At 42.1% G+C, this 27859-nt stretch overlaps 1 protein-coding gene across 1 annotated transcript; it reads right to left on the bottom strand.

Moving 5' to 3' along the window:
• Positions 1-632: 632 nt before the first annotated feature.
• Positions 633-26630, bottom strand: NLRP13 (NLR family pyrin domain containing 13). Its single transcript, XM_072759959.1, has 11 exons — positions 26269-26630; positions 23668-23736; positions 16244-17831; positions 13896-14054; positions 12101-12268; positions 11498-11662; positions 10366-10536; positions 5290-5460; positions 4476-4646; positions 2245-2415; positions 633-1380 (listed from the first exon to the last, which is right to left on the bottom strand). The coding sequence occupies exons 1-11, from the start codon at positions 26567-26569 to the stop codon at positions 1257-1259; spliced, it is 3258 nt and encodes a 1085-aa protein (XP_072616060.1). The 5' UTR covers positions 26570-26630; the 3' UTR covers positions 633-1256.
• Between the last annotated feature and the right edge of the window lie 1229 nt (positions 26631-27859).

Raw genomic sequence — 27859 nt, forward strand, 5'->3', positions numbered from 1 at the left:
AAAAAAGAAAAAGAAAATAGGAATAGACAATTTGTAGATCCAGTACTCACAGAAGAATATCCCTATGTTATAAAGAAACAAGAAACTGGTATCGTCTTGGATTTGGGTTAACAAGTAGTTTGTCAGATTATCAGAAATGACAGGATGCCATTTTAATCAGCAGTAGTTTTAGTCATGACATGGTGACTAGATCTAAACCGCTGGTTTATGAAATCTTCCTCAACAAGAGTTTCTAAATTAGTTCATATACCTCCCCTGTTATTTTACCAGTTTTCATCTACAATGAATGACAAAAGTGCAGGAGGAAGAGAATGAAGTATTTCAAGGATCTGGGCTTCATGTATGTTTATGGTAGGGGAACATGGATGGAAAGAAGGATCGTGGCAGGCAACTTACTAAAAGACTCCACTGGCTTTCATAAGACCTGTTGGCTCTTAGAAGGCTTGGATCCCAAGTTCCATTATTTGACTTACTATTTCTGTGATCTGTTTTAAAGCATTCACTGTCAGTATCTTTCATTTTTCAATTCATCAAGGAAGAATGTCTCTGCCTGCAGGGCTCTGGTGAGGATTGAGACACACCATGAAGATTTTATAAGCTACAAAATGTAAAATAAAATGAATATCCAACTGTTCCTTAAGACTTGTGATAGCTGTTGTTTATTGAATAATAGGGCAAGGGAAAGAAAATTGTAATAAGCTCCTATCTTCATATGCATTCCCATGCAGGATATTAATTTCACATTATATCCTGTGTAGGATCCATGTTCCTCTATTTTCAGGTAGGTAAAATACAACAGAGCCATGGATCAAAGGTAGACACAAAGCCAAAATGGGGTTTATTTGCATACTGGGAGTGGTTCTGGATCTCCATCTGACTGGTTTATCCACAGAATAATGATGGAATTAGAGTCACATCTATCCCATCTCTTAACCTACCAGAAATGAGGCCTTAGGCTTTATCAAGGTACTTTTAAAAATATCCTTTGATTCTCAGATGTTAAGAAGATTCAATAAAGCAAAGATATTACACCAAGAAGGACAAAAGGAAACTTAAGGCAACGCCAATGTAGGGTCTTGGGGGCAAATGTAGAATTAGATTAGGATTATGGAAATTGGGTATTTAATATGCTGCCTACAACAAATGGCAGAAAAACACTGAGGTAATAGTGCATTTGAACAGGAACATCTGAGCAATCTCCTGATGGTTCTAATCCAAGACCATCCCATGGTGAAGCATGGCATCTCCTCATTGGATCACCACCACCACTTGTCGTCAAGGTCATTGAAATCCCATTTACACTTGACTCTTAGAAAGGACCCCCCCTCCTGCAATTTCTCCAGCTCCACCTTCACTAGGTCATACAACTCTTTCTTGAGCCTGCAAGAAATAGAGAGATAGAACACCCTTTAAAATGCATTACTTAGACCTGAAGTTGGTAATATAAGGTCCTGAATGTATAGCTTTTGATTAACTTCCCAAAGTAGGCAAAGTTCCTTGATATTGGAGACGATTTCTGCTAAAATGTGCCTAGTTAAAGGTCTTTCTCTTGGTGGTGGGGGGAACCCAACTGCTTGCGGCACCAGGGTGGCTCAGCGGTTGAACGTCTGCCTTCGGCTCAAGTTCTAATCCCAGGTTCTGGGATTGAGTCCCACATCAGGCTCCCCACAGGGAGCCAGCTTCTCCCTCTGCCTATGTCTCTGCTTCTCTCTCTCTCTCTCTCTCTCTCTCTCTCTCCTGAATGAATAAATTTTAAAAAGACACTACTGGAGATAAGGTCAGAAACCTAAGAATACTGAATAAGGTGGAGAGTATTCTAATTAAATGCTCTATTTCAATGCCTGGAAGGGGCAATACAGAGCTTGGTAGTCCAACCTCAGGGCCTTTACACATGCTACTCCAACTTCCTTACAACACTCTTCATTTCTTGTCACTGACTATGTTGCCCAGTATGTTCATCACTACCCACATGTGGCCATTTCAGTAATTCAAACTGAGGAAAGTCAAGAATTCAGTTCCTTGGTTGCACCAACCCTGTTTCAAGTGCCCAGTTACCACAGGCTGCTACTGACTACTCTACTGGACAGTAGTTACAGACTGTTTCCATCATTGCTAAAGGTTCTGCTGGCCAGCACTGCTTTAGCAAATTAAATGCAGAGTGAACTCAACGTTTGCTTTAAAACATTAGCCATCCAGCCCCCTTCTCAGCTAGTGCTTCCCAGTATAAAAGTCACTGGGGATTACCCAAGTTTCTGTAGTTTGCACATTGACTTTTTCAAGGCCTTCCACAGTATGCTGACTCCACTGGGCTCCAAGTCATTCTCCAAAAGGTTCAAGTTAACCAGGCTTTTACTGCTTGTGAGAACAGAGGAGAGATGCTGGCAGCAAGCAGGCGTCAGATTGCATTTCTCCAACCTAGGGGTGGGTGGGAAGGAAGTGTGAAAGATGGTCCTCTAAGACTGAGAAGTTAGAAATGAGACCAGATCTAGGAAAAAAGTCTGTGGTTAAAGCAAACTGGCTTACAGTGGAGAGTTTACCACATACTGACACTTTTCCAAATGCTTACACATAACTCATTAAATCCATATACCAGTCCTGTAAAAGGTAGCCAATATCGAACTCCATTTGCCAGATGAGGAAACAGAATGTTAGGCTGCCCAACTGTGAAAGAAACAATGCTCTTAAAAAGTGGATGTGAATTTACTTATAAGGTCCTTGAAAGAACTAAAATAAGATTACAGCCCCTTCCTTACATTTTCATTTTGTTTCTAAATTCCACAAAACAAAATCTGTATTCCTAGTAGCTAGTCAACCATATGTTCAGAGATGAAAATGACAAAGTGTTATATCAGTTTAAGGTAGTGGAAATTTCCACCTAAGTGTACAAAGAAACGGGACAAGTGTCTATACATGAAAATTTTGATACATAAAGAATAAAGGGAAAGAACAGGTTTCCTTAGGGTGGAAGAAGTTGGGTAGGATCCAGAGAATGCTTCAACATAAAGGTACTATTTGGTGGACAGGGAGTGAATGGCATAAGAAAAATGGGTTCTGGGACTCCTGGGTGGCTCAGTGGTTAAGCGTCTGCCTTCCACTCAGGGTCTGATCCTAGAGTCTGGGATCAAGTCCCACATCGAGCTCCCTGCATGGAGCCTGCGTCTCCCTCTGCTTATGTCTCTGCCCATGTCTGTCTGCCTATCTGTCTCTGTCTGTCTCACGAATAAATAAAATCTTAAAAAAAAAAAGAAAAAAAGAAAAATGGGTTCCATCATACAAGTGTGTCCTGTCTCTGGTCTAGCACCACCTGCAGGGCTTTTACCACTATGTTATATATTGTTGACCTTGACCATGTACCTTTAATAGTATTCCCTTGGTCATCTAGGCCAATGTTTCTCCATGAGCTGTGATCTTTTCCCTAGAGGGAGACTAAGCAATGCCTGCAGAGTTGGGAGGTGCCATTGGCATCTGTGGGGTGGAGGCCAGGGATGCTGCTCAGCATCATACAGTACACAGGAGAGCCCACTGCCAAGCATTACCCAGCCCAAGGTGTCAGTAATGCTGACCTTGAGAAACTCTGGTCTGATAATAAAGATGGGACCCTGTGAACCCAAAATAAGACACTCAGGTGCTGTCTGAAGGCTACAGCATTGGAGAATGAAACTGGATGAAAATGAACTGAATATTAGGCAGGGATTCATCATTAAAAACAATACAATAATAAAAACAATACAATAACTGTTGCAAACATTTTATTCATTTCTTCATCCAGGGAGAGGCACCTAGAGAGTGAGGTCTTAAACCAGACCAGGATTATTTTTAAGGCACAAACAGAACCCTGAATTACTTGCATAAATCTGACTGTTTCTTCTTTACCCACAGGATAAAGAATACTGCACCTGAAGATACTTAAAGGGCAAGGATGTGGTTTAAAAAAAAAAAACAAAAACTACAACAAAAAACTCTGACTTATTTCACTTATGGGCATAATGTCCTCGAGGTCCATCCTTTTAATGCAAATGGCAGGATTTCCACAAAGAAATACTGTATGATCTCTAAGCATTTTGTGAGTAGAATCACCACCCGTGTGAAAAATAGCTATCACGTAAGCCACACTTAACCAAAACTCCTATTATTTTAGTCTAAACCATCTTAGTTAGCTGAACAAACACATCACCTTATGGTTAGAATCAGGCTTCTCCTTAGAAAAGACTCTGGGGCAGGAAACATGCTGCACCTGCCCCCTCCCTACGATCCCTTTGATTGAAACAAAGAATACTTACAATATACCAAGGAGGGAGTAACTGGAATGAACTGCTGTCTCTGAAGTTGAGCCTTATCATTAAGCAGAATAGATTTTTAACAAGAGAACTTTGTTGTTCCCCACCTTCTTGAATCCCTAGGTGACTGCATATTATTCCCTCCCAGTGCAAGAGTAGAGAGGGGGGCTTCCCGAAAAAAGAACAGCTTCAACTCACCCAAGTGTGTTCAATTCACAATTCGGATCCTGTAGAACCTCACACAGGTGTTTCACTCCATTATCCTGAACATCATTGTTCCTGATATCCAAAATCTTCATGTTATGATTATGCCTGAGGGCATTAGCAAGCTCCTGACATCCATCTGCTGTGAAAGAACAATCTGACAAACTACAAAATAAACATAAGGGGGAAAAGAATAACTCTTGAATCCTTAGACTTTGCTCTATGTACCTGAGCTGAGCCCATGCCACAGTCTTCTAAGGAAGAGAGAGATGCCAAAGCCAGACTTCTAATTCTGAGCCCTGGGAAGAGGAGGGTGCTGGTCAGGAGGTCTGAGGACTCTATCTACTTCATAGAAAAGAAGTAGACAGAACAGCAACGCAGCTTCCACCCCATGTCATCTACAAGGAGCTTGCACCTTGCCTCTGGACTTCACCTTGTACCATCTTTCCCCTTTGCTGATTTTTTTGCTTTTTCTACTTTCACTGTAATAAATCGCAGCCACAAATTTGACTGCATACCAAGTTCTTGAAGTCCTCTATGAGTCAGTCATCAAACCCACAGGGTGGTCTTGGGAACACCCAACACATGTTGTGGTTGGTCCTTAGCAGTTATTCCAGTACCCCCACCCCCTACCATAGGCACCACCACCCATCCCCATCTACCTCCTCCAATAGAATCTGAAGTTCCTCTATGTGAGCAATCATGTCTACACCCAGGGCTCCAGCTCTACATGGAACTCAGGCATTTGCAAGTCAATTCACATGCTCTCTTCACAACATCTGGAGGACAGAAAGGCAGTTGAACTCACTCCAGGTTCTGTAGGCTGCAGTCTGGATGACTCAGGGCCTTACACAGAAACTTCACTCCCTCATCTCTCAGCTTATTCCTCCTCAGGTTCAGATGTGTCAAACTCTTGTTCTTAAGGAGAGCGTCTGACAAGTACCTGCAACTGGGTGCACCAAGCTGGCAGAACCAGAGCCTATGGGGCAAGAGCCACAGAGACAAATGCTCAGGAAGGTATTCCAAATGGAGGCCCCTGGGGACACAAGCGTCAGGCTCTGCCTCTGAATTCAACCATGGTGTCCCCCTTAGCCTCAGTCCAGAACATGCTGAGCATCTGTGTTACTTATCCTTTCCCAGATTTGCGCAATGAGCACATCAGAACATGCTGGTCATTAGTGGTTTAAAAAAATATAAGAAGCTTTTGCACAGCAAAGGATACAGTCAACAAAACTAAAAGACACCCTACAGAATGGAAGAAGAGATTTGCAAATGACCTATCAGATAAAGGGCTAGTTTCCAAAATCTATAAAGAATTTATTAAACTCAACACCAAAGAAACAAACAATCCAATCATGAAATGGGCCAAAGACATGAACAGAAATTTCACAGAGGAAGACATAGACATGGCCAACACACACATGAGAAAATGCTCTACATCACTGGCCATCAGGGAAATACAAATCAAAACCACAATGAGATACCACCTCACACCAGTGAGAATGGGGAAAATTAACAAGACAGGAAACCACAAATGTTGGAGAGGATGCGGAGAAAAGGGAACCCTCCTGCACTGTTGGTGGGAATATGAAATGGTGCAGCCTCTCTGGAAAACTGTGTGGAGGTTCCTCAAAGAGTTAAAAATAGACCTGCCCTATGACCCAGCAATTGCACTGCTGGGGATTTACCCTAAAGAAACAGATGCAATGAAACGCCGGGACACCAGCACCCCGATGTTTATAGCAGCAATGTCCACAATAGCCAACCTGTGGAAGGAGCCTCGGTGTCCATCGAAAGATGAATGGATAAAGAAGATGTGGTCTATATATACAATGGACTATTACTTAGCCATTAGAAATGACAAATACCCACCATTTGCCTCAACGTGGATGGAACTGGAGGGTATTATGCTGAGTGAAATAAGTCAATCAGAGAAGGACAAACAGTGTATGTTCTCATTCATTTGGGGAATATAAATAATAGTGAAAGGGAATATAAAGGAAGGGAGAAGAAATGTTGGGAAATATCAGGAAGGGAGACAGAACATAAAGACTCCTAACTCGGGGAAACGAACTAGGGGTGGTGGAAGGGGGGAGGAGGGCGGGTGTTGGAGGGGAATGGGTGACGGGCACTGAGGTGGACACTTGACGGGATGAGCACTGGGTGTTTTTCTGTATGTTGGTAAATTGAACACCAATAAAAATTAATTTAAAAAAAAAAAAGAAAGATGAATGGATAAAGAAGATGTGGTCTATATATACAATGGACTATTACTTAGCCATTAGAAATGACAAATACCCACCATTTGCCTCAACGTGGATGGAACTGGAGGGTATTATGCTGAGTGAAATAAGTCAATCAGAGAAGGACAAACAGTGTATGTTCTCATTCATTTGGGGAATATAAATAATAGTGAAAGGGAATATAAAGGAAGGGAGAAGAAATGTTGGGAAATATCAGGAAGGGAGACAGAACATAAAGACTCCTAACTCGGGGAAACGAACTAGGGGTGGTGGAAGGGGGGAGGAGGGCGGGTGTTGGAGGGGAATGGGTGACGGGCACTGAGGTGGACACTTGACGGGATGAGCACTGGGTGTTTTTCTGTATGTTGGTAAATTGAACACCAATAAAAATTAATTTAAAAAAAAAAAAAGAAAGATGAATGGATAAAGAAGATGTGGTCTATATATACAATGGACTATTACTTAGCCATTAGAAATGACAAATACCCACCATTTGCCTCAACGTGGATGGAACTGGAGGGTATTATGCTGAGTGAAATAAGTCAATCAGAGAAGGACAAACAGTGTATGTTCTCATTCATTTGGGGAATATAAATAATAGTGAAAGGGAATATAAGGGAAGGGAGAAGAAATGTGTGGGAAATATCAGAAAGGGAGACAGAACATAAAGACTCCTAACTCTGGGAAATGAACTAGGGGTGATGGAAGGGGAGGAGGGCAGGGGATGGGGTGAATGGGTGACGGGCACTGAGGGAGGCACTTGACGGGATGAGCACTGGGTGTTATTCTGTATGTTGGCAAATTGAACACCAATTAAAAATAAATCTATTATAAATAAATAAATAGATAGATAGATAGATACATAGATACATAGATAATGATTGGGGTGCCTTGTGGCTCAGTTGGGTAGGCTTCTGACTCTTGATTTCAGCTCAGGTCATGTTTTCAGGGTCTTAGGATTGAGCCCTGTGTTGGGCTCTGCTCCTAGCAGGGAGTCTGTTGAGAATTCTCTCTCCTTCCTTTGCCACTGCCCCCCCACCCCGGCTTGCGCTCTCTCAAATCTTAAAAAAAAAAAAAAAAAAATAACAGGATGATGGTCAAAATATATCAAGTTTCAGTAACGCAAGAAGAGCAAGTTCCGAAGATCTATCACACAGCATTGCACTTATAGTTAACAGTACAGTATTGTGTGATTATAGTTCTCTAAGATTTAGAATTTTCTATGTATTTAAATTTTCTATCTTAAGTGATAGCACAAAAAAGTTTATTTTTTTAAACTTTTTTTTTTAACTTTTATTTATGATAGTCACAGAGAGAGAGAGAGAGAGAGAGAGAGAGGCGGAGACATAGGCAGAGGGAGAAGCAGGCTCCATGCACTGGGAGCCCGATGTGGGATTCGATCCCGGGTCTCCAGGATCGCACCCTGGGCCAAAGGCAGGCGCTAAACCGCTGTGCCACCCAGGGATCCCCAACACAAAAAAGTTTAATAATAAAAAAGGGGAAGGAGGAAGCTTTGGAAGGGGACAGATACGTGTATGGCCTTAATGGTGGTGATGGTCTCATGGGTGTGTACTTCTCCCCTAACTTACCAACTTGTACTCGAAATACATAGGACTTCTCACGTGTCAAAAAAGTTTGATGCGAGAAATTTTTTAAGTAAAAATAAAAAATAAATAGAAGGGAAAACATTTTAAATGACCTGGAGGCAGCTAGGAATGAACCTAAGGCTCTGGAACCAGTCAGACATGGGTTCAAATGCTGCTCAGCCATTACTAACTATTGTCAGGCATGTTGCATTATTCCCTCCAGCCTTCATTTCTTGCTAAGCTGGAGATTATGATGGCCCATCACAGCACTATTGATGATCCCATGAGCCGTGACAGGCAGTGCTTGGGACAGTACCTGGCAAGTGTGCAATACAAGTTGTAGGAGATATGGAATATAAAGAGATTCTATCAGATTCTAATATATTCTATATTATATATATAATTATATATATATTATATATAATATGTATACCATATATATTATAGATCTAAAATATATAGGTGATAGGTTATATTTACATGATGTTATTGTATAACATCATGATTAAAGAGATTATATATATTTTATGTTATATATTAATCTATATTAAATATCTAATTATATATTATATTGTTATAAGCATAATTATATATATTCTTAATATAACCTATAACTGTCATATTAGTTCATATTACATATGTATTAATTAGCTATTAATATTACGGTTTTTTGAGGCTCAGTGCTGAGTGAGTGCTAATCCTTGGGTCCCTAGCTCAGATTCTATGGTCTTTCACCATTTGCTCCCTTGGATGCACTTTTTATACTCACCTGAGCAATATCCAATTCCAGGAAAATCCATCTCTTCATCTATTCCACACCTGCCCCAGAGAAGCACAGTGTAGCTAAAGTAGAAAACATCTACGATATCACACTTGGCACCTTGTCTACTTATTCCACCAATAGACTCATCCTCACCTGGCAACCCCCTGGAGACCTACAGCCCTAAATAAACCTCCTCAGGTAACATCTCTATGTGGTTAATAGGCATCTCATGCTCCCATGTCCCAAACCAACCCCTCACACTCAAACCTCATCCTCCCCTGTCCTCCCCCCCATGTCAGAAAATGGCACCACCTTTCACCCAGCTGCCAAGCCAATCACCTGGAGGTGTTTCAGTTCTTTCCTTCCTAAACTGCCACTAATTTTTCAGGAAGTCCCATTGCCCCTACCTTCAAGTATACTCCAAATCCTACCATCTCACTCTGGCCAATTTGCTCTCATCCTCTTGCCTGATTTATAGGCACTTGCTTCTGCTATTTTTTGCTTTCATTATAGTCCACCTTTCAACAGCAATCTGGGTGATCTTTCAGAGTATGTCCCCATACAAACTCCAGTCCTCAGATGACATTTCTCCTCCAAACAAAATGGGTTCCTTCCCGCCAGAGCATATTCCAGGCATCGTCCTGTCTCTTCTCTAGCTTTATCCTTGCCCATCACTCACGTTACCCCAGCCTTACTAGTGGTCTTGCTGTTCCTATGACACCCCAAACTCACTCCACCCTCAGGATACTCTGCCCTCCTCTTCCTTCCCTCTGCATGTGGCTTCTTTAATGTCTGGTGGCTTCAGTGTCACCTACTTGGATAGACTGGTGAGAGAAGACTACCAGGAAACCAACCCACTACTTCTTGTCTACTTATTCCACTTTGTTTTTCCTCCTAGCTGAACCACTAGTTTTTGATTTTGGGGATCTCACTCATACATCTACATCCTCCACACAGGCAAGAAGCTTGTCTGTCTTGTCTACCACCCCAACCTTGGTGCCCAACTCTGTGTCTGGAGATAGGAGCTCAGATGTTGTTTGGATAGATCATAATGTCCCAGTATCCTTGTTAAAACTGAGGTCCTTGGCACAACTTCCAGAGATTGATTCAACAAATCCCAAGGTGCTACTCAAAACCTACGTTTAGAATGATGCTTAGTACATGGAGTAAATCACTCAATGCATGTTAGAACTTAATGATATAAATGGGTCCTGAATGAAGGACTTATTGTTTTCCTCCATGCCCACCCCCAAAGAGAGTCACTTCTAGAAATGGAGCCAAGAGGAACTTACACCAGTCTCTCTAAAGCACACTCAGGATGAGTCAGGGCAGCACAGAGGAGTCTCACACCATCATCTTGGAGTGGATTAAATCCCAGGCATAGTCGAGTTGTCCTCTGGGTGCTAGAGAGGTGCAGTGCCAGATCCTGATAGATGGCTGCTGACAGGTTGCATTTCTCCAGGCTGTGGAAGTTACAAGTGCAGGGTAAGCCTCAGCCATTCCCACTTCCTCTTTAACTCCCAGTCCCTTTAGCCACACATCTGGGACCGAAACATCATGAAAAGATTAAAGTGGATAAGGAACAAAAGCTTTAAGAAGAAAGGGTGAGGTTTCTCAATATCAGCCCTACTGACCTTTGGGTTAGATCATTCTTTCTGGTGCTGGTGTGTGTGTGTGTGTGTGTGTGTGTGTGTGTGTGTGTGTGTGTAGGGGGAGTAGGGAGTCCTCCAGTGCATTGAAGGATATTGATCATACCTGGCTTCCACCTACTACATGCCAGTAGCATCCTCCTCTCCCAATTGTGAGAGCCAAGTAAGTGTCCAGACATTGCCATATATCCCCTAGGGGACAAGATCACCCCCAGTTTAAAACCACTGAATTTTCCCTGCTCAGCGAGGAATCTGACTCTCCCTCTGCCTCCCTCTCACAGTTGTGCTCTCTCTCCTCCTCCTCTCTCAAATAAATTTTTTTTTTTTTTAAATGGGGCACTTCAGTGGCTTAGTCAGTTAAGCTTCTGCTTCAGCTCAGGTCATGATCTCAGGGTCCTGGGATCAAGTCCTGCACTGGACTTCCTGCTTAGTGGGGAGTCTGCTTCTCCATCTGCCTCTCCTCGTTGCCCCCCAACCCCGCTCATGTTCCCTCTTTCTCAAATAATCCTTAATAATAAGTTAATTAAAAATAAAACCACTAAGTTTAGGGAAGGCTGGCAAGCAAAACTCCCACAATTAAGGTGAGGGCAAAGCTGTCTTAAGACAGAGCCCTAAGGAGTAAGGTGGAAAAGAATGAAGATAAATAGTGTGTCATTGGGAGTAGGTAACTACAATAGGGGGATCTCCAAGTTCCCCCTAGAAATGCTCCCACTGCCACCCCACCCTACCACTTAACCTTGCAAAGACACCATTTTGACAAGGCAAGAGGACTTACGACAGCTCCTTCAGGGAAGATGTTGACATCCCAGAGGGCCCCTGCAGACCCTTCATACCTGAGAGATCATTGTCCCCCAGGCTGAGAAAGCTCACACTTGAGTTCCTGCTGAGCGCCATAAAGAGATGACGACACACCAGAGGGGTAAGGCCACATGATTCCAACCTAACAAAGGGGCCCCAACACAGGCAGTTACTCCAGGGAAGAGGGGTCTTCATTTGGAGGCCTTTCTCCACAAAAGCTTATTTCTCCTTGTTCCTCACCCTTACCCCAGGCAGGATGGCCCCCACGTCTGTGCCACTCAGAGTGTGGTCCACGGTCTAGCACCACCTTGGAGCCTATTGGAAATGCTAGCTATCAGGCTCCCCAGCAGTACTGCTGGGTCTTAGGGCATGGATTCCAGGACCCTGCATTTTAACATGCGCCCTCAGATGGGTCTGGTAGACATTAAGTTTTGCAAAGCACTGCCCTGTACCCACATACTCGTTCCCTTTGTTCCTTTTTCTCTACATCCCTTTTGCTGCCATGCTGAGTCCCATCCTCCCAAGGCATCACGAAGCTGGGGTTGATGTGGAGGACAGATCTGGAAAACCAGAGATTTACCACAGATACTGGAGGTTGCAGGCTGAATGCCTCAAGGTTTTAAAGATCATCGTGGACACAGGAACTCCCAAGTTGTTCGAGCTCAAGTTCAGATGGGTAAGCCTGTTGTTACCATGTAAGACAAGGACAAGCTCCTTCAGAATCTTCACAGGAGTTATTGATTTGCACCTGAGGAAGGGAGGAAGTGAGATGGCTGGCCTCATGAAGGGGAATGCTTCTTCTTGACTTTCTACCACACACACATACACACATGCACACACATGCACCGCCTCCCTCAAGGATATACATATATAAGGAAGCCAAATATTGAAGCATAGTTGGAAGTATTAAATCAGGAATCAATCCTCTCCCCCACCAAGTCTGCCATAAGAGACCCCGGAGCTGCCCACTATTCTAGGCAGGGGATGACCCCCGCACGCACGCGCACGCGAGCGCGTGCGCACAGACACACACACACACACAACCCAACCCAGGATGGTCTGGTGAGAATATATCTCTCCTCTTGTTTTTTCTTAAATCTGTTTCTCCTCATCTCTAGAACTAAGTGATAAGACCAAAATGGAGGGGCAAGAGGAAATGATGAAAAAGTCATATCCTAATAAAGGATGTTTTTTTTTTTAATTTATTTATGATAGTCACAGAGAGATAGAGAGAGAGGCAGAGACACAGGCAGAGGGAGAAGCAGGCTCCATGCACCAGGAGCCCGACGTGGGATTCGATCCCGGGTCTCCAGGATCGCGCCCTGGGCCAAAGGCAGGCGCCAAACCGCTGCGCCACCCAGGGATCCCCTAAAGGATGTTTAAGGTTGCCTCCTGTGTGTTTGATCCCGTTCACAGAATACACTGAAGTTTGAGGACAGTCACTACTGGCAAATCTCTCTTAACTCACTGAATCAGTGCATGCATCTGGTTTTCAGAGTTCAAGGTAGTACTGAATTTCAGAGGAACAGTAGGAAGTTGGTGTGGACCCCAGAGCATCCAACCCAACACCTTCTCGAACTCCAAGAGTCACTCACTCTGTCCTTACTCAGGTAGCAGCTCTTCCCTGGCTGCTTATTCAAGCGCCACCTCTATTCTTCTCTACCTTTGAGTCAGATTTGGGACCCTGTGATCTCTATTTACATCATGTGAGAGGTTTCAGTCCAAAACGATGCTTCAGCTCCAATGAGTAGATATTTACTCAAATATTTTTGAGATAAGAGAGGCCCTTCTGCTAGCTCTATCAAAAAATGCAAAGCCTCCTCTTCCACACCCTGAGTGCCTTAACGATTTCCTCCTGCTTTGGGAAATCTCACTGTCTCGTACACTACTCTGGTCATTTAAGCTTGTTTCTCCAACCCTGTAAGCTCTGTGAAGGCAAGAATTATCCATTCCGTTCACTGCTATAAGCTCAGAATGAATAAGAGATGCTCAATAAATATCCATTGAATGAACAAATGCTTCACCACAAACTACCCACCTTTCCTTAAGACCCAACCCTTCATAGGGCTCCACATAAACTCTGGCTCTCCTCAAATGCTTTGTCCCAATCACATGCTACAAGTTTTCTGCTCCTTCATATTCAGCTCAAAATAGCAGTCTTATGGAAAAAACTAGTTTGTCTACTTGTACCTCTCATGCAAGATCACTCATGACAGACTGCCAAGTCTTTGCCTAAACTCACACAAACACATTTATTTATTTTATTCTCCCAAGCACCTGACTTACTTTCTGGAAAACAGATACTCACTGCAGCAATCAAGAGGAAAATGCCAGATTATTTTCCAATGGAACTTTTCAAACTGTGTCACACTTACGTCAGTTTTCGGAGCTTACACCTTGGATTTCTCAGCTCATAACAGAGTTTCTTCATTGATGAAGTATTAAGTTTGCTGTTACTCAGATCCAGCTCACTCACATGCCCATTGCAAAACACGGAGCAAATATCTTGCCACTGATAAATCTTGGAATGTGGCCTTGTTGTTTATGAGAGAGAGAAAGAAGGGTTAACTAAAGTAACACCTAGAGGTGGTCTACAGGAGGCAAAAACTGTCCCAAAGGAAGTGTAGGAATTCACTGGTGTTCCAGGCAGGAAAATCATGGCCCCCAAAGTATAGTTCTTACAGTTCTGGATCTTTTATTCCAACAATCCTCAACCATCCTTTTCAGAGGAAACAAACTGCATAAGAGAGGCCACGGGCAAGGTGGCCATTGGTATAATCCATAAGTTCAGACAAGACCTAAGATAAATTCAGAGCTGTGTTACCTATAATATTATTTAATCTCCATGCTCCAATTTTCTATCTCTAAATGTACATAATAAAACTTACCCTCAGACAGAACATGAGACACTCCTTACTCTGGGAAATGAACAAGGGGTGGTGGAAAGAGAGGTGGGCGGGGGGGTGGTGGCTGGGTGACGGGCACTGAGAGGGGTACTGATGGGATGAGCACTGGGTGTTATGCTATACATTGGCAAATTGAAATCCAATAAAAAATAAATAAATTTTAGAAAAAGGAAATGGGGTTTTAGGATATGTGGGGCTTTTACTTTTCATCTTATTTGTTTCTGTACCTTTTTAGTGCTGTGAGTTTGTATTACCTTATTTTAAATCTGATTTTTAAGAGTTACTAAAAATAAAAATATGACCATTAAAAATAAAACTTACCTTCATAGAATTTTGCAATTAAAATGGTTTATGCAAATATTTAGAACTTAGGGTTATTAGAAATTTGGAATTTCTTTAATGTAGTAGGCTCTCAATATTTACAAGAGTAAAAGAGCATCCAAATCATGAATTAGATTTTTATCTCCAGTGAAGAAAGTAAAACAAAGAACACATTAAAATCATCTGAAGGATATAAAATTCTACATGGTGAGCCCAGAATTCTAGCATTGGGTAGAGCAATATTTCCAACCATGGTGTGCATGTATGTGTGTGTGTGTGTGTGTGTGTGTGTATGTATACACATGCCACATATTCATATGTTTAATATCCCAGTTAATTCTGAGATACAACAGAATTAAAAACCACCAAGGAAAAGAAATACTATAGAGAAACAGACTGTCCTTAATATTGGAAGGTCTGTTATCAACTTTAGGGAAAACATGACATCTTCAGCTTTAGGATAATTGTGTGTAAGGTGAGGAATGGTGTTGATGGAGTATTAATCCTTACAATAAATGGTATTATCCTTTGGAAAACATTTGGTAGTAAGGACACTTATATAACCCAAAGTGAATACTACCTAAATAAAGCCCCTATTTAGGTTTTAGGGAATCTAAGACTGGACAAATAAATGACAGCCAATATATATTGAATATTTAGGGCTCCAGACCCCAAAACCAAACATCTTATGAATATTCTAATCTGAGAAAACACAGGTTAATCTTCTCAAAATTTCTATTTGTACAACCAAAATTGAACTGGTATTTCTTGTAGGTCTGAGGGTCAAGCAAAGGATTTGGGAACACATAGCAACCTCTGTCTCATGAGAGAAGTTTAGAAAACACTCTTAGGGCCTAAAATAGCTAGAACACTCAGATCGACTTATCTCCTAGACTGGAAGTCAACAGTATCAGCAATGGGAAAAGGTCATAGGGTAAGAACTAGAAGTAGTTTAAGTATCTTTGGGATTCCTCTTCCAGGAGGCAAAAGTACAAACTCTTCATAATAAGCTTCAGGATTTAGTTGACACAATTGGACCCATCTAGAGCACCCCAACTCCTGCTCAAAGGAGAGGCACCAGCATTTTGAGATCTGGAGCTCTGGAAGAGAGCTGAGCATTGATCCAGGCTAAGCTGCTTAGTGGCTATACTGACATAAGAAAATTCAGTTTTTATTCAGTTTTCTCATCTATGAGTGGCAATAACACCCTACCCTCCATTCAATAATGGACATAGCTTCGGTAGAGATCTTAGCACAATGCCTGGCACATACACCCTCACTTTGCAGGACCTGAAATGGAAGCTCCACCTCAAAATAGATCAACTGAAGTACCTGGGGAATCCCTACAGGACACCTAAAGGGAAATAGTCTTCTAGGTTGGAATGACCTAGAATGTTTGGTCAATCATAGCCAATGATAACATAACATATCCCCAGTTCTTCATGGAAGAACTCAGAGCCTGGAAAGATGGGAGGGAAGTGGTTTGCATTACTCACTCCAGAGTTTCCACACTGAAAGTCAATTCCGTTTGAGGGATGGAACTGGTGACAGAAAGCCTTAGCTTACTTAAACTTCGACAGTGCTTTAGGCAAAATGAAGAAACTTGGAGTTGTTGATTCCCAAAAATATTGATGTCAGCTTCAAGAAGAGGACTCAAAATCTGCCTTACAAAGTTTTCCTCCTGAGTCTCATATAAGCATGAAAAAAAGTGTAGGAACTCAAAACGGTTAAGGACAATGTCATAACTTTTTAATTCCTCTGCCCATTCTAATAATTCATCCATTATCCTTTGACCCACTTTACAACACAAAGTATCTTCCAGTTCTCTTATTAGGCTTCTTTTTAAAAGGCCAAAGAAAAAAAGAGCCATCTGATTCCAATAGAAGTTTCTGTCAACCAAAGCATCATTCAGTAGCACCCTCATCTCTTCATGCTTTGCAGGGCCACCAATGGATCCTTTTGTCCCCCAAAGTACATAGAACATGGCCCCCAAAAACACCTGGAAACTCTGATGAGTGAAAGTAACACACTCCTCACAGTCATTTACCTTCCGAAGAATATTCAACCTGAGGAGAGAACCAATGAGATGGGCTTCCAGGCACTTGTGTTTGAGGTCCTCTTTTGTAAATGTGAAGTTCCTAAACCACATCCCCTCTGCAGCCAGAGAGCATAGGGCACTCCACTGCTCTGGCCAGTTCTGCTCTGACAAACTCACCTCTGCTGTGGCAAACAAGCTGGAGAAAAAATGAACATACAGACTGGTGGTGGTCTGGGTGCTTATCTGGAAATGAGGATTTCTTACCATCTGCCGTTTCAGGCAGGAACACACAGTCCAGCATACCAGGGGGGCAGAGCAGAAATAAAACAGAGTCTCATTTTTTCTTACCCAATACAAGACTTTCTTAGCTTTTTTTTGGTCACCAAAGTACCTGATGAAATATTCCTCCCGGTCTCCCTCTGTGAACCCTAAGATTTGTACAAACCATGGATTCAGTAACAACTTTTTAAGATCCTTGGTTCTATACTCTTTGGTTGTGATCAGTAAGGTAGCCATGGGAACCAATTCTTTCTTCAGCAAGTAGAACAGGATTCTGTTGACTGGGAGTTGCTGATACCAGTCTGTACATGGTGGGCTGTTGTCCAAGTTGGAAGGCATGTCCATTTCCTCAAAGCCATCGATGACAAACAGGAGCCTCTCGGGATGACTCATGAGCTCTTCAATGGGGACCTGGGAGTCAGGCCAGTCCCAGGAAAGCAGGCCAGCAAACGTGGTATCCTTCATGTCTTTAACTTTATGGCAGCTGATAAAGAAAACATAGGAGAACCTCTGCTGAAAGAGAAAGCCCTCTGCCCAATGCAGCATGGCCTTCATTGCCAGAGTGGTCTTCCCAACCCCTGCTATTCCCTCCAAGATGATTGTCTGTGGCTGGGCTCCAGTCCTGTTAGGATACAGGAGGCTCTTCAGTTCTTCATGTTCCTTCTCAGTTACATTGCGGAGATATATATGGTCTTCAGGCCATGGCATGTTGTCCCACATCATCAATATTTTAGCCTTCATCCTCTCTCTGTATCTTCTTCTGTGAACTAAAACAGAGAAGTGAAGCAAAAACAGAACAATGGTCAAAATGAATTTCAGCCTTAGGAATAGTAAGTTTTTAATATTAAACCTTGAGCAAGACAGACAAGTTCTAACTCTAAGAGTCTAGCTTTTGGGAGGAGCATGGTGGTAGAAAGTAGCAAAGATAGCAGAATAGTTTGAATACATACACAAATAAACACAGAATATGAGACTGAGAATGCCCTTTGAAGGGCAGAAGGGATCTGTAGAGCCTTCTGCAGGACAGTTAACACCAGGATTACAAGAAGCCGCCAGTCCAAGATGTAGAAAGAGAGGCTTTCAGGCAGAGTGAAGGGCTAATGTAAAGGCCCTGAGACAAAAGTAAGAACATTCTAGAGCACAGTGAACAAGGTACCCAACAGGGGCACTCAACTGTGGGGAGGAGCTGGTCACAAGTAGCTTTGTTCTAAAGGTCAAGAGATAATAAGCCCTAATCTACATTTTTAAAAGGTCACTGTTGCTTGGAGAGGGATTTATGGTACAAGAAAGGAGCAAAGAACCCACTTATGAAGCTGCTTCTGTTTAAGTGAAAGTGGGTAGGTTTGGTCAAACATATCCATTGATAACATAACAGCAACAACAATAGGTCCCTGGTTCTTTGTGGAAACACTTGAGTAGAGCTTGTGAAGAACTAGAGGACAGTGTTTAAAAGAAGATGAATCGACTTAAGGTACATATTGAGAGTAGAACCAATAGGATTACTAATAATTTCTAATAACAAGGGAGTGGGGAATGCTAAAGAAAATAAAGTTGTACATGCATTCTGGTCTTGTGGCTTAAATATCTTGGTGGAGAGGATTCCTTTTACTACACACACACACACACACACACACACACACACACACACACTTACTTCTGCTGGAAAGAGCAGGAGAGTAGGAATACCAAAGCCCCACCCTCGCATTTTCTTTAGGGCTGTGATGCTTTGTGGATACTTCAACTAATTTGAACCCCAGTTCCCTTGTGTATAAGTTCTAAATAAGCAGGAAAGAATGGAAAAACATTTTTTCTTTTACCTACCAGAGGAGAAATGTCATCTTCTGGAGGTGGGGTCCTTTCTGCTCAGATTATCAAAGGTCTCTGAAGGCTGGCATGCCTCAAATATTCAACCTTGCAGAGCTTTACCCCATCCCCAGACAAAAACTTTTGTTCTGGACTGACCTCAAGACTGGACCATTCAACCTTTAAGAAATGGATCTCATGGATCCATCTCCCCCTGCCCTTTGTTCCCTTCCATGCAGCAAGAATTGGAAAACATGTGAATCTAAACACAGGTGGCAGGGACACCTGGGTGGCTCAGTGGTTGAGCATTTGCCTTTGGCTCAGGGTGTGATCCCCGGATCTGGGAACAAGTCCCACATCAGGCTCCTTGCAGGGGGCCTGCTTCTCCCTCTGCCTGTGTCTCTGCCTCTCTTTCTCTGTGTCTTTCATGAATAAATAAATAAAATCTTAAAAAAAAAAAACTCAGGTGGCAGCTACAGCAGAGCTACCCTTCCTGTCTCTGCCTCGCTGCCATCTAGCCAAGAGGTCTTGCTATCCAGATGATACAAAGCAGAACATACACACATGTAAATTCAAAAGAGAAAAACTGCATGACAGAGAATACTTGCCATCTATAGGACAGACTAAGAAGTCATTCATTTTCTATGACTAATGTGCCCTTACAAGCCAATAAAGAAGACAGCAAGCTGAACTCCAATAAAAAAAATATGAAAAAAATTTTTTAAAAATTAAAAAGAAAAAGAAGAGAGCAAGCACACCCCCCCAAAAAAAAGTAGAAGGGGAGAATAAATGGTTATTTTGCAAGAAATAAACAGGCTAAAAACAATTACAGTTTTCAACTCACTCATAGAACAAATGCAAACCAAATATTAAATCAGAGCAGAATTTTTGTCAAGTTGGCAAATATTTGAAAGAATCTGTGTTGGGGCACCTGGGTGGCTCAGTGGTTGAGCATCTGCCTTTGGCTCAGGGCAAGATCCTGGGGTCTGGCATCAAGTCCCACATCAGGCTCCCTGTGAGGAGTCTGCTTCTCCCTCTATGTCTCTGCCTCTATATATATATATCTCATGAATAAACAAAATCTTAAAAAAAAAGAATCTGTGTTGATAGCAGGATGGCAAAACAAACATTCATAGTATCATTGGAGAAGTCACTTTATACAGCCTTTTAGAAGATCAATTTACCTTCAAAGCTTAGATTCTGCATGTGCTTTGATTCAGGAGTTCTAGCTTAGGCACAACTTCTACAGAAATACTTGCAGATGTATATAATGGGTCATGGATGTTTATAGAAGTACTGTTTAATATGCACACACCCAGAAGCCTAAATTTCTACCAACAGTGTAAGCTATATATAGGCCATACAATATATGATATGCCCATACGATGGTATATCAAGTAGCTATTAAAGAGTGAGGCTAATATGTTTGTACTGCTTGTTGTTTGATACAAACTGATATATAATCTAATTCATGAAGAAAAGCTGGAAGAACACCAAATTTTTAAGCTGGCTACCTTTATGGAATTAATTGATAATATAGGAGACACTAAAATATTAAGCACACTATACCATTTATATCTGCTTGTGTAATCACTTTATTCTAACCAAGAAACAGAGAACTTTGGGAACCAAAAACTGCTCCAGAAGCTGAAGAAAAATTTTAAAAGCTATTATATTTGAAAAGGATATTAATAAGAAGAAATACTGTTAAGAGTTTTGATACTAAAGTTATTATTGGTGAAATAGACTTCACAGAAGGTATGATAGAAAGTTGAAGGGAGGGACGCCGGGGTGGCTCAGCAGTTCAGCATCTGCCTTTAGCTCAGGGCGTGATCCCAGGGTCCTGGGATCAGGTCCACATCAGGCTCCCCACGAGGAGCCTGCTTCTCCCTCTGCCTGTGTCTCTGCCTCTCTCTTTCATGAATAAATGGATAAATCTTAAAAAAAAAAAAGTGGGGGGATCCCTGGGTGGCTCAGAGGTTTAGCATGCCTTGGGCCCAGGGCGTTATCCTGGAGTCCTGGGATCAAGTCCCGCATCAGGCTCCCCTGCACGGAGCCTGCTTCTCCCTCTGCCTGTGTCTCTGCCCCTCTCTGTGTCTCTCATGAATAAATAAAACCTTTAAAAAAGAAAGGAAAGGAAAGAAAAAAGAAAGCAAAGAAAAGAAAGCAAAGAAAAGGGGAGGGAGGGGAGAAAAGAAAAAAGAAAGAAAAGACAGGAGCCTGGGTGGCTCAGTTGGTTAAGCATCTGCCTTCAGCTCAGGACATGATCCCAAGGTCCTGGGATTGAGCCCTGCATTGGGCTCCCTGCTTAGCTAGGAGCCTGCTTCTTCTCCCTCTGCCACTCCCCCAGCTCGTGCTCTCTCACTCTTGTATGTATGTATGTATGTATGTATGTATGTATGTATAAATAAATAAATAAATAAATAAATAAATAAATAAATAAATAATAAAGAAAAAGAAAGTTGAAGTAATCTTTTAAACAGTTTTAACAAAAACAGAGATGGTAGCATGGGATTAAAAAGTTACAACTGGGGGGAAGGCAGAATGGGTAAAGAGGAGATACAGGCTTCCAGTTATGGAACGAATGAGTCACAGGAATAAAAGGCACAGTGTAGGAAATATAGTCAATGATATTGTAATAGTGATGTAATGGGACAGATGGCAGCTACACTTATGGTAAGCACAGCATAATGTATAAACCTTTGAATCGCTAAGTTGTACACCTGAAACCAATGTAACATGTCAACTATACCCAAGATAATTTAAAAAATAAATTTTGTAAAAAAAAAAAAAGTTATGATCTAATGTTAGTCCCAGGAAACACAATGCCTGATTAGAGTTGCAGAAAAAGAACAGAGATGGAATAATTAATGCCAAAAAATTAATAATGCTGAATATTTGAGAGCAGAAAAGCATGTTTTTATAGTTAAATGTCCTGCTTAGTATCCATCCCAATTAAGAGGGTAAGGACCCCAAGCCTAGTCACCCCATAACATTTCAGAACACAAGGGTGGAGGACCCCATAGGCTTTCATAGTGTAAGAGATAGGAATTTCTTACATTGTATATGACCTAAGTTATCAAGGTTTAGCCACACTGGGCACTAGATGACCAGAAAAATAGAGGGAGGGGCGCCTGGGTGGCTCAGTGGTTGAGCATCTGCCTTTGGCTTAGGTCGTGATCCCAGGGTCGTGGGATTGAGTCCCACATCAGGCTCCCCACAGGGAGCCTGCTTCTCCCTCTGCCTAGGTCCTCTGCCTCTCTCCGTCTTTCATGAATGAATAAAATCGTAAAAAGAAAAGAAAAGAAAAAAGAAAAGAAAAAAAAAGAAACAGAAGGAGAAGCACTCTCAAACCAGACAATTATACCCATGCTGTTCATCACCGGCACACTAGAGAAATTTTCAGGCAAGCTCTCAAAGAGATTCCCCCATACTGACTTTTCTAAGTTATTATAAAGGGGGTCCCCTGAAACAGTGGTAAGGAAGACAGATAGAGGTAGGACCTAAGCAAAAGGGGGACGGCAACATTCGAGAGTAGAAAGTGGAATTTGAGATTAAATCAAGCCCAGGAGAGTCCATAGTCCTGCAGCTTCAGGAAACTGTCTAGAAATAGTGACAAGGGAGCTGATAGGTTCTTTTTTACATCCCATTGCGTTACACTTCCCAACGAATTTGGAGATAATGATCGCACAGAAAGTTTAAAAAGGAGTTCGCTCAAACAGGCAATGGATTTCCCCAAAAAAGATATGTGTAGGGGGCTGAACAGCGATACCCCACCACCACCACCAAAAATGAGATATGTCCATATCCTAATCCCCAGGACCTTGTATAACAAATGTAAGGACTCTGAGGAGAGGAACTTCTCCTGGATTGCCCTACATGTAGCCAAATGTATTCTTACAAGGGACAGAGTTCTGACACAAAACAGGAGGTGGCCATGTAACCACAGAGGCAGAAATTGGTGGGATACAGCCACAAGCCCAGGATTGTCATCAGAAGCCAGATAAACGAGGATGCTGCTCCCCACAAACCCTAGGAGAAAGCACGGCCCTGCTGATACCTTAATTTTGGACTAATCCAGAAACATTGAGGGAGTAAACTTCTGTTATTTAAGCCACCCAGTTTGTGGAAATATATTATGGCAGCTCTAGAAAAGAGCATATAATCCTGATGTATTATGTGGCTCAGCACTGATTTATATCCAGGACACTGAAAATTGATTGCTCCACGAAAATAATTGGGAGAGATATTTGCCTACCATGACAATTGATTGAAAAACCAAGAGGTTGCAGTGTTAATCCCTTTTGAGCATAGTAATAGTGAAAGTGGCAGCTTAGAGTGGCGTATAGTTGCTTCTACAGAACAGAACTCAAGAGTTGAGAAATGGATTGATGTTTTTCATTACAAGATTTAGGTTTCTAGGATTCTTTCTGGATTATGCACTAGTACGAATATTGGAGAAAACCAAACCCGTTCCACAGCTGCATGTATAACTTTGTCAACATGGAAATCTCCAGCAGTCAACTGGTACCAAAAAAAAAGTTACCTATTAATGCAACAAAATCATAAAGTCCAGAAACAGACACTATAATCTAAGAACAGAGTAGAGTCAGAGAAATTATCCAGGTTACAGTAACTTATTATTCAACAAGCAGCAGTGGAAGAACAGGTTGGGAATGGTATAATTTCCTGAATGCTATAAACTGAAGAAAATTTCAGAGGTGGTGGCAGTTATAGATCCAATAAAATGATGCCCCATCAAGCAATCTGTCTGTGATCACCATAAAGTATCATACAAACCTTTTTCTTCCTCTGGCACCTCTGCTTCTTCTTGGTTTGGATCTTGGGGTCCCAATGCCTGTTCCATCTCTGAAACACACAGTGATGGTGGGATATTGAGATACCCAGGCTGCAAATAGCCAATGATACTCTCTACAGAGCCAATTATCACTCTGACAAGCTTAAGACTGAAGAGACAAAGTAATCACGTCTTCAGCTCCATCAGCTCAGGTGCTCTGAACCCAGCCATCCCCTGTCAGGAATGCTCTCTCCCCATACCCATATGGCTCACTGCTTGACCTCCAAGTCTTTGCTCAATTTTAGCTGATGGTGCTAGGCAGTCTTGATTAATACTGTATCTGATCCCTACAGTACATACCCAAGACTCTCCCCACTCACCTTTCTCTTTTGCCATTGCATTTGTCACCTCCTAACATACCACGTAGTATACGTATTTCTCGCATTCAGTACCTCTCTTCCCACCCCACCCCCCACTGAAGGAGGGGCACAAATGACTAGTCTCTGTTTGCTTACTTATCCCAAGCATGTAGAACAGTGCCCAGCTCATAGAAGCCACTTTAATATTTCTGGATACCAGAATACTAGAGAAATAAAAGCACCAATTGGGTTCTAACTCAAGCCTCACTCTGTATGTTTCACAAAACCACTCTGAATGTTCCATTCCTCATGAGCTACAAGGGCCCCTTCCAGGTCTAACTCACACAGCAATAATTCCTATTCCACTGCCCAGTGCTTAGCTGCTATGAGCCAATGTCCTGTAAGAGATAATAACTCTAAAGGAGACATGGCTCTTAACATTTATAATTCCATTGGTTGTCAAGGTTTGCAGGACTTGATCTGCATAGCTAGCTGGATCCTGGGCTTCCTCCTCATGCGCCAAGCTCCTTTTATCTGTACACCAACTACATGGCATGTTGCATTCCTCTGTTGCACATAAACCCAGTGATGGGACCCCTCCAGATTACAGCTTTGCTGCCACAAACCATAGCTTAACACAGTAAATCGAAGGCTTTAGATATAGCTGGGGCTGCCTGTCAAAAGAGCCAACATGACAGCCTAGAATTTAAGTCCAATTCCTTAAAAAAAATAAAAAATAAAAAATAAAAAGTTCCCAGTTCTGACTTCCCTTTGTCTGTCTAGGAAAGTTTACTGAACTACAGATTTACCTACCCAAAGTCTGTTGAGGTAGTCCTGGGTAGGGTGGAAGGTACATGCAGTGAGAGGACAAAGACATTCTCAGTTGTGATACTACCCATCTGGCATTATCCTCAAAGTAGCACCTGGAACCCAGAAAGAACTACCCTAAAGATAAATGAACATGTGAGAGCCTCTGGAGACCTGCTACCTGGATTCAAGTCACCTTGGGCAACTTGAGCTCTGGGTCCCCGTTTCCTTGTCTACAATACTGGAATAACAGGACCTCCTTCTTATGAGTGCAGTTAAAGACTACATTCGAATGCATAGGAGTCATCAGGATCAATGCCTAGCTCTGAACAAGTACCAGCAAAAGTTAGGATGATTTTCCCCAGGTCTTAGAGACAACTGGTTCGGCCATAAAGTCGCATATACACTCCTAAGGCTCACCAGATAAAAACCACATGGGTCTTTATTTTATAGGAAAATGGATCAGTGATACATTAAAAAAAAATGATGGAAACAAAACCAGTACAACAGTTTTGCCCTTATTCACTGGTTATGAAACACATCACCACCACAATACTACACAATACAAAGGCACACCAGATAGGTAGCTAACTAACTACTGCAACGCCACCATAAACAGCATGCACTTTACTTTTTAAAAATATTTTTAAAAGTCTGATGCTTGCTTATGGATGTGGGAAGGGTTATAGCTTGTGAGGTTTTATAAAGTGGAAGGAGAGGGATCTAAAATTAGTACATTTTGGGTGGGTGTGGCTCACGCTAGGGTAGCTGGTAGATGTTTGAGGTATGTATGTGCATGTGTGCATTTTGTATATTCCTTCATGGCTTGGCTCAGCTGGGTCCAGTTTTGTTGGCATTTCCCTAGTGTTTCCCTTGCAGGAAAAAAAAAAAATCCTACATAAGCAAACATTAAACTCCTGATACTCAAATTACTAATACTACAGCCGTATTGGAAAAAATGCACTGTACTTTTTTTTAAGAAAGATTTTATTTATTCATGAGAGAGAGAGGCAGAGACATAGGCAGAAGGAGAAGCAGGCTCCCTGTGGGGAGCCTGATGCAGGACTCAATCCTGGGACTCCAGGATCACGCCCTGGGCCGAAGGCAGGCGCTAAACTGCTGAGCTACCCAGGGATCCCTGCACTGTACTTTCGAGAAAGATGATTTGCAACACAACTGAGCGTACCTCTTAGTTTCCTGTTTTTGCTTTGGATCACCATTCCTTCCCAGGATGGAACTCCAAATCTTTGTAGCCTTTATACCTTTACCTTAAACTTTCATAGCCCACCAGGGAGATTCTTTTTTAGGTATAGCTAGCAATTTGGTATGACTCCATAAAAATCCAGCAGCAATCTCTTTGCTCCTATGAGCTCCAGGCAGATGCCTCTTTGTGCCCCCGTTCATCTGTTCATCCATCCCTCATGTGGACCCACTCACCATTCATCGTTGCTCTAATTTCCATACACAACGAAGTCAGGTTCATGTTCTCAAAGATGCTGAGAGTCACTTCCCACATCTGTTTTTCTGAAAAGTATTCACTCAACAGACATAACAGATTAATGGGATCAATGGCTTTCAAGTTTGCCCAGGGGATCTTCTGGAAGTTCTCAAGCAGCAGCTGTGGGGACTGGAGACACAGCTTGAATTCCTCCAGCTGAGACTGATCCAGGCCCATCAAGTAAGACAGAAGCTTGTCATAGGAACCATTGTCAACATAGATGTTCGCAGAGGAGCTCATGTTGCTCAACACACAAGATTTCTAGCTTTGCCCAAGAACTGTCACATCCACAAAACAGAGCCTGTAGAGAATAGAGTTGAAACCATAAGCCAGATTTCACCTCCTCCAAAAGAAACCTACATCCTTTTTCTACTTTCTCCCATAGCACTTCCTGCTACCTGTGTTTGTATACTTCTCTATCTCTCAACGCTGCAAGAGTGTAAACTCCCTTGGGACACATGGTCTGTTGTAGGCTGCACCCCTGGTGCCTAGAGCAGCATCTGGCACACAGGACAGAATAGGAGATACTGAACACTTACTCTACACTATGATCCATCACCCTCGTTTCATTCTCTAAAACACCAGTGACACAATTATCACCAGTGACATGCCAATTATCTCTATTGGATAAAAGTAAAAATGAAATGACATCTTTAAATTACTATAAAGAAAAGAAACCCCACACTGCCATCTAGATTATATGTCCAATGAAAATATCATTTAAAAATGAAGGCAAAGGGGGCACCTGGGTGGCTCAGTGGTTGAGCATCTGCCTTTGGCTCAGGTCGTGATCCCAGGGTCCTGGGATTGAGCCCCATATCAGGCTCTCTGCTCAGTGGAGAGTCTGCTTTTCCCTCTCCCCGCTGCTCCACATGCTTGTACTCTCTTTGTCAAATTAATGAAGTCTTTTTTAAAAAAATTAAGGTAAAATACAGACTCTTAACTATTGAGAACAGCTAATAGTGACCAGAAGGGAGATGTGTGGGGAATGGGGAAAACAGGTGATGGGGATGAAGGACACTCATTGTGATGAGCACCAAGTGATGTAGGGAATTGTTGAATGACTAATATAGATCTGAAACTAATATTACTCTATATTAATTGGAATTTGAATAAAAACTTTAAAAATGGGGATCCCTGGGTGGCTCAGTGGTTCAGTGCCTGCCTTTGGCCCACGGCATGATCCTGGAGTCCTGAGATCAAGTCCCACGTCAGGCTCCTTGCGTGGAGCCTGCTTCTCCCTCTGCCTGTGTCTCTGCCTCTCTCTCTCTCTCTCTCTCTCTCTCTCTCTAGATAGATAGATAGATAGATATATAGATATATAGATATATATCATGAATAAATAAATAAAATCTTAAAAAAAACTTTAAAAATGAAGGTAAAACAAAGATGTTTCCAATCAAATACCGAGTTGCTAGGGGCTGGTGAGATGTTGGTCAAAGGTTATAAGTTTTCAACATGAATGGAACTGGAGAGTATTATGCTGAGTAAAATAAGTCCATTAGAAAGACAATCATATGATTTCACTCA

Source organism: Vulpes vulpes, chromosome 1 (genome assembly GCF_048418805.1).
Source record: "Vulpes vulpes isolate BD-2025 chromosome 1, VulVul3, whole genome shotgun sequence".
Classification (NCBI taxonomy): Eukaryota; Metazoa; Chordata; class Mammalia; order Carnivora; family Canidae; genus Vulpes; species Vulpes vulpes.